General features: G+C 46.0%; 1 protein-coding gene and 1 pseudogene across 9 annotated transcripts in view; one reads left to right on the forward strand and one right to left on the reverse strand.

Annotated features, from left to right (window-relative positions):
* DYRK1A (dual specificity tyrosine phosphorylation regulated kinase 1A) overlaps positions 1 to 14724 on the reverse strand; it is a 131002-nt gene that overhangs the window by 75705 nt on the left and 40573 nt on the right. For 6 of the 8 annotated variants that reach the window (XM_084801401.1, XM_084801400.1, XM_084801402.1 and 3 more), the window contains one exon: positions 4923 to 5008. The exons of 1 other annotated variant lie outside the window; for it this stretch is intronic. In XM_084801401.1, coding sequence (XP_084657527.1) covers positions 4923 to 4932 — 10 coding nt within the window. In that variant the 5' untranslated portion in view covers positions 4933 to 5008. Of the gene's footprint in view, positions 1 to 4922; positions 5009 to 5291; positions 5415 to 14724 lie in introns of those variants that run through there. One more of the 8 variants, XM_084801404.1, reaches the window with a different exon arrangement.
* Positions 6004 to 14060, forward strand: LOC311608773 (phospholipid hydroperoxide glutathione peroxidase GPX4-like; annotated as a pseudogene). Its single transcript has one exon. The product of its transcript is annotated as a phospholipid hydroperoxide glutathione peroxidase GPX4-like (transcript).

Genomic DNA, 14724 nt, shown 5'->3' on the forward strand with positions numbered 1-14724 from the left:
GCTTGACAGGAGTGAGCTGGCAGGCTCGGCACTCCACTCCCAAGGACCCTGCACACACACAAGGAGCCACAGACCTGACCTGTAACTCAGGAAAGGGTGCAGTTGTGGCTTTCCATGGCCAGTGTCTCTGAGGCAGCTGAGCTTTCCATGGCCAGTGTCTCTGAGACAGCTGAGCTTTCCATGGCCAGTGTCTCTGAGGCAGCTGAGCTTTCCCGCCATCTGAGCTGTAGCTGTAGCAGCCACTGCAGCCACCTAAGAGGTCCCAGTCAAGCCTAATGCCTGACCATCAGCTTTCTGAGAAGTTTTATACGAACTTTAGAGTTTTCCAAATCACACAACCTGAGTCACCCCAAAGCATAAGAAACTGACATTCAAGCTAAACACTCATAAATACCTGTTAGTTATTCTTAAAACTGAGGAAATATTAATTTAAAAAAAAAACAGCTTGGAGTAGAGTGTTAGCTCAGTGGTTAGGAACATCTGTTGTTCTTGCATGTGAGCTAGATGATTGCCAGCACCCAGACAGCGGTTCACAACCGCCTGCAACTCCAGCCCTAGGGGACCCAGCACCCTCTTCTGTCCTCTGAACTGACCAGGCATATGCATAGTGCAGACATACATGCAGGCAAAACACTCATACATATAAAATAAATATCAAGATCAGCTAAGCATGGCTGGCACACTCCTCTAATCCCAGAGCTCCAAGGGCAGAGGCAGGGAAGTAATTTCTGTGAGCACTAGGCCAGTACTGCTTGCTCTAGAAAGGAAGTTCCACAATGGCCGGAGCTAAGTAACAAAACAGCCCTGGCTCAACAAAGGTGGGTAGGGGTTGCTGTGAATAAGCAATGTCTAACATAAGCTAGGAAATGTTCACATGATAAAAAGGTAAAAAGCAGCACACGCTGGAACTAATCAACCTTCAAGACCAGTTACGTCTGTCTGGACCAGTACGAGTGTCAGCAGGTCACTCAAGGGTGGAACACTAGTCAACAGGAGCCTCAAATGCACTCTCCCCAAGCTCACCACCATGAATGGCTCAGTGTGATCTCAACTGAAACTGGCGAGGGATAGGGGGCAGGCCAACAGATGAGGATGAGGATGTGCCACTGCGCCAAGAGACTGAACACTTGGTGCACGTCTGTCGCCATGATAAAAACACCATGACCAAAAGCAACTTGGGAGAAAAGGTCTACTTCCTTCTAACAACTCTCAGGGCACTCCATCACTGAGGAAAGTCAGAGTGGGAACTCAAGCAGAGGCCACAGAGGGCGCTGCCCCACAGGCCTGCTCCCCATGGCTTGCAGCACCCAGGAGGCTCAGGACAGTAAACCTGAGCTACATGAGAGCCTGCCTTGGAGGGGGGTGTGAGATGGGAGCGTGCTCTGGACTACTTCCAATGGCCTCTTGGGTAGAGGGCTGTGTGTCCACAGAGGCAAGCAGCCTCCTGCTCATTCCCACTCAGTGTTTCTGAGACAGAGGCTCTCACTGATTCGGTTGGGCTGGGCGGGAATTAAGTTCCAGAAATCCTCCTGTCTCTACCTCCCCTGAGCAAGGAGTGTGGTGCATGCTTACAGGTCATCTTTTCATGTGGTGCTAGAGATCCAAACTCATGTCCTCACACTTGCACAGTGAGCACTTTTCCAGTGAGCCACTGCCACCCACCACCACTACAGACTAGCACGTCACTATTAATGTGCTTAAAAAGAAAAAGCTACCTGGGTAAAGAAAATCATTAAAACAAAGAAGAGGACCAAGGGTCATCCCAAATAATGGTCTACAGGATGTAAGTGAATTTAAGCCAAGCTATAAAGGGGAGTCCTTGAAGGAAGGCTGACCTTGCAGGCTCCTTCCTGCAGGAGCCTTTAATGGGAATGCGCTCCCACATCTAATTTATTTGTTTGTTTGTTTGTTTTTTGAGACAGGATTTCTCTGCCCTGGAACTGAGAGATCTGCCTGCCTCTGCCTCCCAAGTCCTGGGACTGAAGGCACACTGCCTGGATCTCAAATCTGGTTACTTGTAGGCCCTCCGGATCACAGGTGCCCCTGGGTGAGCTAGCATATCCCATCACTACAATGTTTACATGAGCAGAAAGGGTTGTGTAGGAGAGACAACCAGGAGGCAGTCACCTGAGTCCGGAGCTGGCATCAGAGTGAGGACCCAGAAAACAAAGTGCCATTGGAGGTGCGGAGCAGGATGGCTCAGCCAGTGACAGAGCCTGCTCCCTGAATTCAATCCCTAGGACCCAGACGGAGGAGAGAGACCTGACTCCCACAGCGTCCTTCACACTGACGCACACAAAAATCAGTAAACAAGTGTAGGAGAAAGTTTCAAAAACATTTCTTAAGTGTACATTCAGGACCACCATCAGACTTACCCACCCAGACTCTGTATTGACCCCACCAGAGGCTTTTATAACATGGGCACTGAACGGTCAGCTGAAGCTATGACTGTAACAGGGTTAGCCTGGCTTTGCTATCGGTGCCTTGAATTCAACAGGAAAATGCTAAAATGTTATGACATACACCCACTGCACGACTTAGGTCCTTACAAATCCACCCCTTGCTCTAAAGGAAATATGGCCCTAGATACCCTTAGCGGCACAACACCCATTACAGCACTAGCTACAAAACAAGCAGTAGACAAATAAATGTTTACATAGTCTTCCAAAAGTCAAAGGAAACTCTGAATGCTCTAAGAGTTCTAATTGCATTTAACATGACAAAAGGAGCCTAGAGCTTACACAGGGTAGATCAGAAGGCTGGTCTGACATTGACTCAGCAGGCAGTAAATAACTACCTTCCTTTCTCTGCAGTGTCACAGGAGTGTAACTGGGAAACAACAGGTCACAACCTATGGTGTACTGCATGACTCTTTACATATGTGTGCAAGAGCAAAGTAACCCCCTCCCCCCAAAAAAAACTAAGGAAATAAACACAGCTATCACCTCACAGTAACCCAAAACAAAAACAAGGGGAATTACCACACCATCATCACCTCACATAGTCACGATGAGAAGCACGGCCTGGGACAGTCGGCTACCATGCCCGTGGCTGACACAGCAAGGCCAGCACCATGAGCAAGGGGCACAGAACATCCACCTCCGAACATTGTGAACACTGCAGCAAGCAGGCTCACTGAGAACTCCTTATGAGCTTGTGTCTGTTGTGCTGCCTAAAGTACAATGCAAGACCAAAGTACCATGTTAACTCATCAGGACGCTGCTGGTTTTATTATCAAAAAGACCCAGCTTTCCAGTTATGAATGAGAAATCCACCAACAATGTACATATGTGTTATACAAGCTTTCTTGGGTCATTTTTTTTTCTTTTGTAAGGCAATAAATATTGTTAAGTTCCAAAAAGCCAAAAGACTGGTTTATATCACAAATCTAAGTCCACAGAATTCTCCTGTATTCCAACAGTTCCTAAGACAATTAGGTATCTTTTTAAACACCTACTCTCCAGCTATTTAATTCCATTGAGACCATAAAGTTTTTAAAAGAAACAGACACTTAGGAACACACTGTACCTTCGGTTATGAACAAATTTACAAATGGAAAACCTCATGAAGGAAAATGTCCCCAATCAGTAATTCACAGATAACAATGAGACAACTAAAAGCTACTTTGTTCTCCTACTGACCTCTACTGCAATGCAGACAGCATCTGCTCAGCATAACCCAGCTGCTATACAGACTGTGGCCAGGGAGCAGATAGCAACTGACAGTGCTAACGGACTGTTCATGCATCAAAAGGCCAGGGTTATCCGATATAAAGAACCCGTTTCTGTAAGCAGCACTCCTGTTGACTCCTCCATGGCGATGGCATTCAGCATTAGCACCACAGTGACTCTAACAGCCGTCCACTGAGGCTAGCTCATGGGACGTCTACATGCTACCTACATGCTACCTACAGGCACCCCTACAAACAGAGGGGTGAGTGCTCACTGACTTAATTAAACAGTTACCATCAGACTCTGAGAAACAGAGGGCCCCATGTGTAAAATACATGGTAACTTACTTTCCCATATCATTTCATTTACAAATGCTATATTCAAACACGTTTTTGTCACAGAAAATAAAATTATTTCTAAAGCAAAATAAAACTTATTTTAGAAAATCTGAGTCATAAAAAATTAAAACTCCCCCACAGCTATACCAATTATCATTAGATGCCAGACAACTACTCAAGACTTATTTTCCACTTAAAAATCATTTTCAAATATTAGTTTATGATATAATCAGATAAGAACTCACATCGACCAGTAAAAGTAACTTGTTTAACAGAACGTCCCCGCCTGTCTACATACCATGGTTAGGCATGTTTTACTGCTGGCTACACTGTCTTTTTACCCTCAATCAACCATGAAGCACACACACACACACACACACCTCAGGACAACCTCACACTAGTTTTCATCAATAAATTCAGATGACATAAAGATGAAAGAGAAGAGGAAACTATGAGAACGTAAGAAGAAAAGGAACAAAGGACCACAAACTCCCAGACCACACTTGTGTAAGGAAACACACACACACACATACACACACATTTATGCCAACAACTTTCACCTTTACTTGTTAGTCTCATTGAAATATCTTAACATCCATTCCCATGGAAAATTTGCTATGTACTCACAGGAATACAAGGAGACATATTTAACATAAAAGTAAATGTTATTAGTTTAGAACAAATATTTCAACTTTAAAAGCATGAGCCAGCTTTTAAAAGCTCAACTACTAGGAAGTACTCTGTCAACATCACTGTTAAACTGAGGTTTAAACTGAGCCTCAGAGTCACTGAGCATCTTCCGCTGCGCATCTGCGGATCTGAGCAATTCCCTCCACTAAGCGCTGTCGGAAGCCCCACCCTCCCCACATTGTCTTATAGTCATAGCTCTACCGTAGTTCAAAACTTGAGTCACCTGTATGCATCGTCTTCTTTCAAGTCTCATAGCATCCTGATGGGGTGGGGGAAGGGAGGGAAGAGTCCAGCGGCAAAACTACAACACTGTGTGAAGAAAAACAGATTACGATAAGACATGATGCTGCAAGACAAAGGCCCCAACCAAGGAGGATCTAAGTGCAACCCCCAAACACATGGAAATTACTTCAAATTTGTCAACGTAAGTCACTAACCACTATACTTATGTGAGTAATTTTTATTCATCTAGAGCATATAGAAAACATATATAATAATCATTTTTCATGGAAAAGAAGAAAGTAATAAAATGTGCCTATGAGCAGTTAACACGTTGGGGATTTCCAGGCATCAAGTAAGCATAAGCACTGACCGTGCAGCTCTGTGCAGCGAATCTAAAGGAGCAAGCTGCTGTTTGCGCTTACACACTCTGCACAAACCACAGAATTTCACTTCACTTCTCATAGGAACTGTCAAGGCAAGATAACGAAGGCTCCCTGGGGGAGAGACAGTGTGCCGTCATTACTGTCTGCATTAAGTTCAGAGCCATCTCGCTTGTGTAGTGTCCCGTCCATACACTCTCCCTTGCTCTCCAACTGGTCCATCTTAATTTTTTATTTATTAACTAACTAATATTATTAACTATTTATTAAGTATTAATGAAGCTATTAATTGCTTCCACTGGTGATTCAATGACTACTGGGACAATTCCATGATGATGTGGGAAGTTCTGGCTATCAAGGGAGAACAACACAAGGTGGTGACAAGAGAGAAGCAAAGACAAACAGGCTAAAACCTAACTTGCAAAAAAAAATTTTTTTAAGTGATACTGTGAAATTCAGTGAGCACTCCAGAGGAAGCAGAGTTACTTATTTGGGCCTAGCTCTCAAGCTGAATGAATGAATGAGCCAACAAGCAAAGCACATTGATTCCTGAGATAGCTGGGCTTGTTTGCTAGCCTTTAAAGAAGTTTTATATGTAAATTCTTTTAATGATTATTATTTTATGTGAATTGTTGTTTTGAATGTTTGTGTAATCTCTTGGAACTTGAATTACAGACAGTTTGTAAGCTGCCATGTGGGTGCTGGGAATTGAACCTAATCCTCTTGAAGAGCAGCCAATGCTCTTACAAACACACACACACACACACACACACACACACACACACACACACACACACACACACACACAGTTTTTTAAAGAAAGGAAACCAGGAAGAAACACACCAACAAATACAAAAATACTGTTAGTCATAAGTGTTACAGACTGAGGAAGAAAAGACAGTCTATCTAAGCTAACTCATCTCGGCAAGCTGCCCTCTGTGGTGCTGCCTGCATCCCAGTGCCTGGACCTCCACACACTTCCCAGGATGCATCCTCCCAACCATCCTTCCAGAAGCCTTTTTCCAACTTAGTATGTACTCTCAAGTGTCCATCCCAAGTCACACTGAGTGTAGCCCATTTCAGGTAATACATGGGGAAGGGGAAGGGAGGAAGGAAAGGAGAAAGGAGGGAGCGAGGGAAGGAAGGGGAAGGGAAAGAAGGGGGAAAAAAGGAAAACCTAGACTGAAACAACTCTTATCAATGACTATAAGTCACAACAAATGGTACTAATTAGCCTTATTACTTAAAGTCCAAGTAATACTACAAAATAATAGGAAAACTAAGTCTGAAATGAGGTATTTTTAGGCAACTGGGTAGTATGTGCGTGCATGTGCGTGCATGTGCGTGCGCGTGTGTGCTTACTTATTGCCAACGATTTTGTTTTTCACTTATTTCTGCTACTTTTGAACTCTCAGGTTAAAGTCCAACTCTGCCCTCTAACAGCAGCAACAGGAAGCACTGCTGGTGAGCAATCTCCGTCAGCCAGGACTGGATCTGGGGGTTCTTTGTAAACTGCAAACTGCCTGTTCTGAAGTCACCGCCTATATCCCTTACCTCCTGCTCAAGGACTGCCTTTCCAGACACGCTGATGCTACAAAGACACATGCTGCCAAGTGCACCAACTCTCAGCACACAGGGCTGGCTGTGTGGCTAGGGGCATGGTTAGCGGGTGAACGAACAATGAAAGGAACCGTCACAGTAGCTTTGCTTCTAAAAACAACTGAGTCAGTGAAATTAAGTCAGTCTTTCAAATTCTGGCATGGATTACCAGAAACGACAGAGAAGGGTCAGCTGTCTGGTTCGGAGCTATACACAGCTGCATTTGACTCTTCATGCTGTTTGCTTGCAACATTTACACACTGAACAGGTGACACTACTGCCATCAAAGTCCTTTACAACATTGGATCAAACACAGTCCTAGTGGTGTGTGTGTGTGTGTGTGTGTGTGTGTGTGTGTGTGTGTGCGTGCGCTGTGCATCATGTACATCCTGCTACCTGGAGGCCAGAAGAGGGTACATACAGCAAGTTGTGAGCTACTATACGGGTGCTGGGGATTGAGCATGGTCCTCTGCAAGAACAGCAAGTATTCTTAACTGCTGAGTCATCTTTCCAGCCTCCAGTATTCCTTTTATTAAAAGCTGATAAAAAGTTAAAGTATTATTCACTACTAATTTAAATATGTAAAGGTAAAAACAAGTCTTGACACCTTTCAGAAGCACTATGCGTGGCTCACTACTCACTGGAGAAGCAGCCACAGCAGCAGCAAAAGGCTAACCTATGTCCAGGTCACACAACCTGCTCCTGGCTTCTGTACCACCTAACCATCACACAGTTCACAGGGAAATCTGGACCTTGCATCATTTTAAACGAAGTTTCTAATACACCCTCTCTGTTAGCTTCAGGAAGAAAAGGTTCATGTGCAGCCAGCTCACTGCTGTGTGGGGCTCTGCAGCGCCTGGCCTGGCCTGGCAGGCAGGCACCATGTGCACATTCCATGATGTTTGGCAGCTCTGTGCGGTGCTCCATACATGAATTCTCAGCCAGAGCCATCGATGGGCACATGGTTTGCCTGGGTAAGTACAAGGGTTTCGAGTGCATCGTCACCAACGCAGCCTCGCAATGAAGCAAAACCAAAGTAAACTACGTTTAGCTTGTCAATCTACGTGCCCGATATGCGGAGTGTGTTTTACAAAACCCGGTCTCCCCTTGCAACCAGCTGGGGATGGGCAGCAATCAGGGATTCTGCAACTGGGGATGGGCAGCAATCGGGGGTGGGCAGCAATCAGGGGGTCTGCAGCTGGCTACAGTGTCAAGTTTGACTTGTACCTCAAGATCTGTGTAATGGAGACAATGCCCACCCACTGTGGAAATGGGTGAAAGTCCAGCCCGAAGGCAGGGGCATGCTGGGAAATGCCATCAAATGGAATTCTACGAAGATTCTCACACCTAAGAACAGCTGGCTGCGTGGAGAAGCGCGATGGTCCCATGGAGGAGCCTCATGTCATAGAGAAGGACCTACCGTGCTACCTCTAGCCCTCCAAGTGTGAACGAGGCCCCTGCCCTGTGAATCCTGGACCCTTCTACCCCGGCACTCATGGTGGTCTGCCTGCAAACCAGCCTGCTGGTGGGACAGTCCTGAAGACCTGGCATGCACCCCTACTGGATGGAGGAAGGCGCAGAGGCCTGTGGCCCCCCAGGCTCAAGTTTTACCTTGGCTGCCTTGTGGGAATAAATTATAGAAATGTGAATTAAAATAAAATAAATTAAATTAAATTTTTAAAAAAAGGAAATCTGTACCCTAATACTCCAGGGCTAGAGAGATGGCTCAGAGGTTAAGGGCACTGGCTACTCTTCCAAAGGTCCTGAGTTCAATCCCCAGCAACCACATGGTGGCTCACAACCATCTGTAGTGAGATCTGGTGCCCTCTCCTGGCCTACAGGAGTACATAATAAATAAATAAAAAGACTTTCACTGCAAACAGGTAATTGCAAACACCAACAGCTACTTCTGCAGTCTCCATTGGATATGATTTTCTTTTTGAAGAGCCTTAAAATATTACAGTCATATACTTTAATTTCTGGAAAACATGTAGTCAATTAGTTCCTTTTCCTTCATAAACGGAATCATTCACAAACTGTGGAGGGTAGCTGTAGACACTAATAAAAACACGCCCGACCACCACAGAAGGAGCTGTCCATCCTGGTTCTCAGAACCCTCCGGTGTACTTCAGCTCACAGTCGGCCGAAGGCTACTAACAGTCCATCAACCATCCGAAAACTGAGCTTATGTGCTTTCCTAAAGCTAAACTTGGAAGCTACTTGTCAGTTATCTAACGAACAACAGCTTGTCTTCCGGGAGGCAATCGGCAGTGGACACGTGGTGTACACAGGGAGGCCCTTGCGCTTGCACATCCCTGAGACTAGTGAGCAGCAGCCCCCCACCCCACCCCGCTGGCGTTCCCCAAGGCTGCCCTGACCAGCTGGCACGCACAGCTCGGCTGTGACTACAAGGGCTACTGAGTGCTCTGGTGTGGCCAGATCAAACCCAGGGCCAGTGAACTCAGCTGGGTGTGGAGCCTTCACTAACGACACCAAGCTCCAAAGTGTCTCTAACTCCACTAAGCGGTGGGACCTGCTGCAAAAGGCAGATGAGGCAGTGGGTCGTGCACACCCTGAGCCCAGCACGCACAAGGCACAGGCACCTGGAGCTCCACAGTAAGGCCTAGTCACAACAAAAGCAAGCTTTTTTAAATGTTCTCATACAAAGACTTTCAAAGAATAATTAGGCACCATTTTATTAAACTGAGTGCAAATGAACAGCTTCCTATTGCTCTCTAACTGTTCCTGTGCTTTATATATACTTCCTAAGTGATTTTAGTCCATATGAAGAAAACATGATGCATCATGGAATTTAAAAGGAAATTTAGGTGGTTCCAAAGCTACCAACTGAATAAACAAAACCAGTTACGTATAAAACATCTAAAATTTGGGGCCAGCTAAGTGCACTTCTTCATCATGCAGCGTATCGAGGGTCAGCCCCAGCACCCACGCGGAGATGCACGGCCATCTGCAATTCCAGCTCCAGGAGACCGGAGGCCGTCTAACTTTCAACAGCTCTAGGCAGCACGTGGTGCACATACAATGCATGTAGGCAAACACTCACACATGTGAAAGTTAATAAATGTAAGAAAAGCTCTAGAACCCTACTTCGTGAATTAAAGCCGTGATTATCTAAAAGCTATACCCTATGGCTAATAAACATCCTACTACTCTGTGCCCATCACACAATGGATGCGGCAGAAGGAAACAAAGTCTTTTCCATGTACTTGTAGAGGCAAATTTTCCAAAATTACAATAGGTAAGTGGTTAAAAAGGAAAGGAAATGTCATTGTTCTGATACTAAACACAGAAAATAGTCCATATCTCTAATTCCCAATAAGATGATCAAATGGCATTATAGAAAAAGCAATTATACTAGCAGGGACTTCATCACGGCCCTTTTTTTTTTTAGCCTGTATTATGCACTACCATGCTGCCAACATTACTGATGAAACCACAAGGAAAAGCATATTTGTGGACACCGCAGCTCAGGTGCTTAGTGAGCGCTGACATGTTTAATGCTGTAGCGACCACTTTACAGATGTGGGAAACAAGGGGGCAAGAGACTAGCAGGCCAAAGGCCCCACTGCTGACCACCTCAGTCAGGCGCCAAAGGGCTCCACACCCCAACAAGATTCTTCCAATTAAATCATGGAATGGCTGAGAAAACTACAAAAACACAAGACCCAGAGTCCATGCAAGCACGGCTCTGACCTTAGCTCCTGCCGTCTCTACCTCAAACATGGAAGAGCAACAGCCTTAAGTAATAAATTAATACATTAAAAAATTTACCTTAGGCAAATGACACGCCAACTGTCCCAAACTAGTCAGGAAATTTTGATTCCAACACACAACAGATTGCTGCATACTCCTTCAGCTGCAAGAGGACAGCTCAGGACAACCCACAAGTACTCTCAGCATGGGCCTTGGGCTGCTCTAATGCACAAACACCCTGACTGGGGAATGAGGAAAGGAGGCCTGTGTTAAAGAAACAAGTGCGGGGTTCAATAAGAATCGGATGGAAGTAACAGGTTCCTATCCTAAGCCCTAGGGAGAAGGTCAAGGACAATTCAGTAGATTAAATTTTGACCCAAATTTTTGCTACTTCAACAAATAAACAAAGTTCTAATTCAGCCTCTAAAATCTACTTAGGCCCCGAAACTGACTTAGACATTAAGTATCCACACACAGCAGCAGGTACAGCAGAGGAGGAAGGGATCCAGAGCAGTGAGCCCCCGGGAACATGAGGCCCGGGATCTCCTCTACAGCAAGAGCTGGAGAGCGTGTGCACAGGAACAGCACAGATCTGCCCACCATGCCCCGGGGTGCTGCTGTCCTCTGTCTTCTCAGTCCACACAGACACACCCGGGCGTCTGCATAGCCTTAGGTGAACTCTTCCAGTCTGCAATGCATTTGTTCTCTCTGACTCTCAGTCTCAGATCCCAGAGCCTTTGAGGACCCTAGCTGCCCTTCCCAGAGGGGCAGTGTATAGAGCAGACACAAGGAAATGCCTGGCTGGTTCTCTTCTACCTTAGAGCTTTCTACAGTTCAAGGGCCACATTTCCAATGACCCAGTGAAATCAAATTTCCCTGTTACGATTCACTGCATGAAGCATCTTTTTAACTTACTTAACCTCCACTAATTAATTACATAAATCACACTATCATATCCATTGTTACACATGATAAAACTAAGGCCCAAAAATTAAGTAAGCGCAAGTCAGACATAAGCATGGTAAAAACAGGACGTTTCATACTCACACCCGCGGCTCTGCCCCCATGTTAAACTGAATGTAACAGTTCCCTCACTTGCCTTCCTCAAAACCAAGGAAGGAAACAGGAAGAACCTCCTCACTCTCCACCTTGGATAATGGACGTCACTGCCAGCCCACTATCTCAAGCCAGAGCTCTTATCACCTAGGACTCTGTCCTCTCCCTTGCTGCACATCCCATAATCTCCTGGGGTAGATTTCACCTTGAGAGCGAAGCCTTCCAAACTGACCTCACTGCTGCACCGCCATCTTGGCCCACCAAGGTCCTCGTTTCCTTTGGACTTGCTGCTCGTATTCTCCGACCCAGCAGGGCCATTCTCTTCAGAGCTACAGTCCTGAAAAGCCAGTCACGCCATCCGTCTACTCCCCTCAGGCATAATTATACTGTTCAAAAGGTAGGACTGCTTAAAAATGAGTATATTTTCTATTTGAAATTCAAAACTTCAGATCTTTCTACCTTTTTATATAAAATAATTATTTTAAAGGATATTAACTATTAAAAAAACTAAAATTCACACAAAACTTGACTGTCCACAGTTTGGTGGTACGATTTCTGCGCTCCTGTTGTAAAATCCGTGTAACTTTGTATTAAGAAATTACTTGCAGGGCTGGAGAAAAGCCTCAGCGGTAAGCAATGCATGCTGGCTACCATGTTCTGGCTTCCATACGCACCAAGAGCACATGGCATATGCACAATACAAACACAAGACACACACAACAAAATGTAAAAGTTTACAGAATACATGTGCATCATCTGATAGGTTCACAGGTTCCACTGAAAAGACCTGAGCGCATTCTAGAAAACACCGCTGGGCATTGTGTAGGTAGGCGGTTCCCAGTTCTTTACTATGGAAACCTGAACCCGGTGCCTGCCTCTGCCCACCTGAGAACACAGTACAGCGCGAAGCACTGTGCCCTCCCCCGCTGGCTTGCGTACTTACAGATGCCACCCACAAATCATCCGCTCACACTTTCTCACACGTACAGGAGGTGGCAGATGGTATGTAGTTCTCTCATCCAGACAAGGTTGAGAACGAGAGTCTCACACAATCTATTGTTCTATTTCCTCCCTAATCTGAACTCCTAGGGTAATCACTTGTGTATATACTTCCTAAACTAATCACCACCTATCCCAGAAAGCATTTAGAAAGAACATGTTCAATCAGCAGCCTGCAGCCTTTCCAAAACCCACTTCTAAGACAAGGGTGTAACTGACCCGCTCTGCCCTTCCCGATTGCACTAGTTTTCCTAAGTAAGATGGTCTGTAAGTGCAATGGCTCACATACATAATTTTAAATTTAAGTGCTATATATTTATATCCATGCATACATGTATACATATGTCTAGTTAGCCATAGTTTTATAAACATAGAACTACGTGTAATCTTAATAAACCATTGCTTTTAATTATCTTAGAATGTAAAATCTACAGAAAAACAACAGGGTCCAGAAATGACCACAGCACAATCGCCATCCACTTAAATCTCTCCTACACCATTCCTGAGCCTGCAAGGTTCTTCCCATACAGCCTGTTACAGAGAAATGCTACTGTAACAGGCACTTTGGAAGCAGCACTCCCCACCTGGGTCTACAAGGTAACTAAAGGCACAGTACCTCTGCCTTGTTTTACAGCTGTCACCTACTTAGCACTGCACATAGACATGTTAGTTACTCAGACTGTGAGTGTAAAGGCTGGTGATACCCAGCCCAAGCCCAGCCCTTCAAGGAGGGAAGGAGCACACCAAAGAGGAACTGGGGCATCTTCCTGGATGCTCTGTTCCAGACTTCCCAATGAACCCCCAGCCACCCTGGATCCCAAGAAAACTGCAGCACCCAAACCCTCCGTCCCCAGGGGAGAAATTAACCCGTGGAGGAAGAGCAGTGGCAGAGAGTAACCATCCGCTGAGGCCCAGCTTGTCCTACCCCTTCACCAGGACCGCCCGGTGTGCACACCTGCCACCTACCGCCAGCGCCTCCTCCATTCAAAGCCAACACTCTTCGCAACAGTCCAGAGACAGCTAAGGTTCCTGGCCACCTCCACGCTGTCTCTCTTTCCAGTGTGATGCCGTCTACAGCTCCTCTCTCTGCTCCTTGTCATCACTCATTTAACAGTGTGCTCTGACAGGTGCTCTAGCCCAGGCTCCTGGTGCTCCTGGATCAGAGGCCCTGCTCTAACAAGTCCCACTCCCCGCCTGCCTTAAACAGGATTAAAGTCTGTGTGTTTGCTTTCAGAATACGTACTAGTGCTCTTGAGACACTCCTTGATTTTGGGTTTTGTTTGTTTTTTCCTAGAGACAGGGTCTCTCTGTGTAGCCTTGCCTGTCCTGTAGACCAGACTGGCTTTGAACTCACAGAGATTCACCTGCCTCAGCCTCCCGAGTGCTGTGCTGGGATTTGAGACACCCTGCGTCTCTTTCCCACGCTGACCCTGACCACAGGCGCTGGCTTCTCTGATCTCTGCTCGCCACTCATTTCACTCTAACAACTTCCCTGCCCCACTTTTTACTCGGTATCAGTCTTGTAAGCTTCTGGGTGCCTCCTTTTCACCACCCAGCTCACTGTGCCCAAATCACAAGTGGGAGGCCTGCTCCTCTAGCCCCAGTACCTCCACGCTCACACTGACCCATAAGCCCCGACAGCTAGCTTCTTTACTTACTGAGTGTGTCTGCGTTTGGTTTAGGGAACAAGGCCTTGCCCAGGCTGACCTCAAATGCACTGTGTAAAGACAGGCCAGCCTAAACTTGTGGCAAGTCTCCTGCCTCAGCTTCCCAAGTGTTGTCATTACAAGTATGTGCCACTAACCCTAGCCCTAACTCCTTTCCCTGGGCTCATCATGCATATGGCTGCCACGTCTTTCTTCAGCAGCAAATGACTTCCCTCTACAGCTGACAGCCACCACAGCTCATGGATAAGACTGTTACATTCTATGCTGGTGTTCAAACCCCTCCCCATCCACTTACAGGCACAATACCTTCTGGTCTGAATAAGCATTATCTATCAGTGTGTTCCAGTGACTGCTGTATACTTAGCAAAGTGACATCTACCATTGGGGA

This window comes from Acomys minous (assembly GCF_964271855.1).
Source record: "Acomys minous genome assembly, chromosome: 11".
Classification (NCBI taxonomy): Eukaryota; Metazoa; Chordata; class Mammalia; order Rodentia; family Muridae; genus Acomys; species Acomys minous.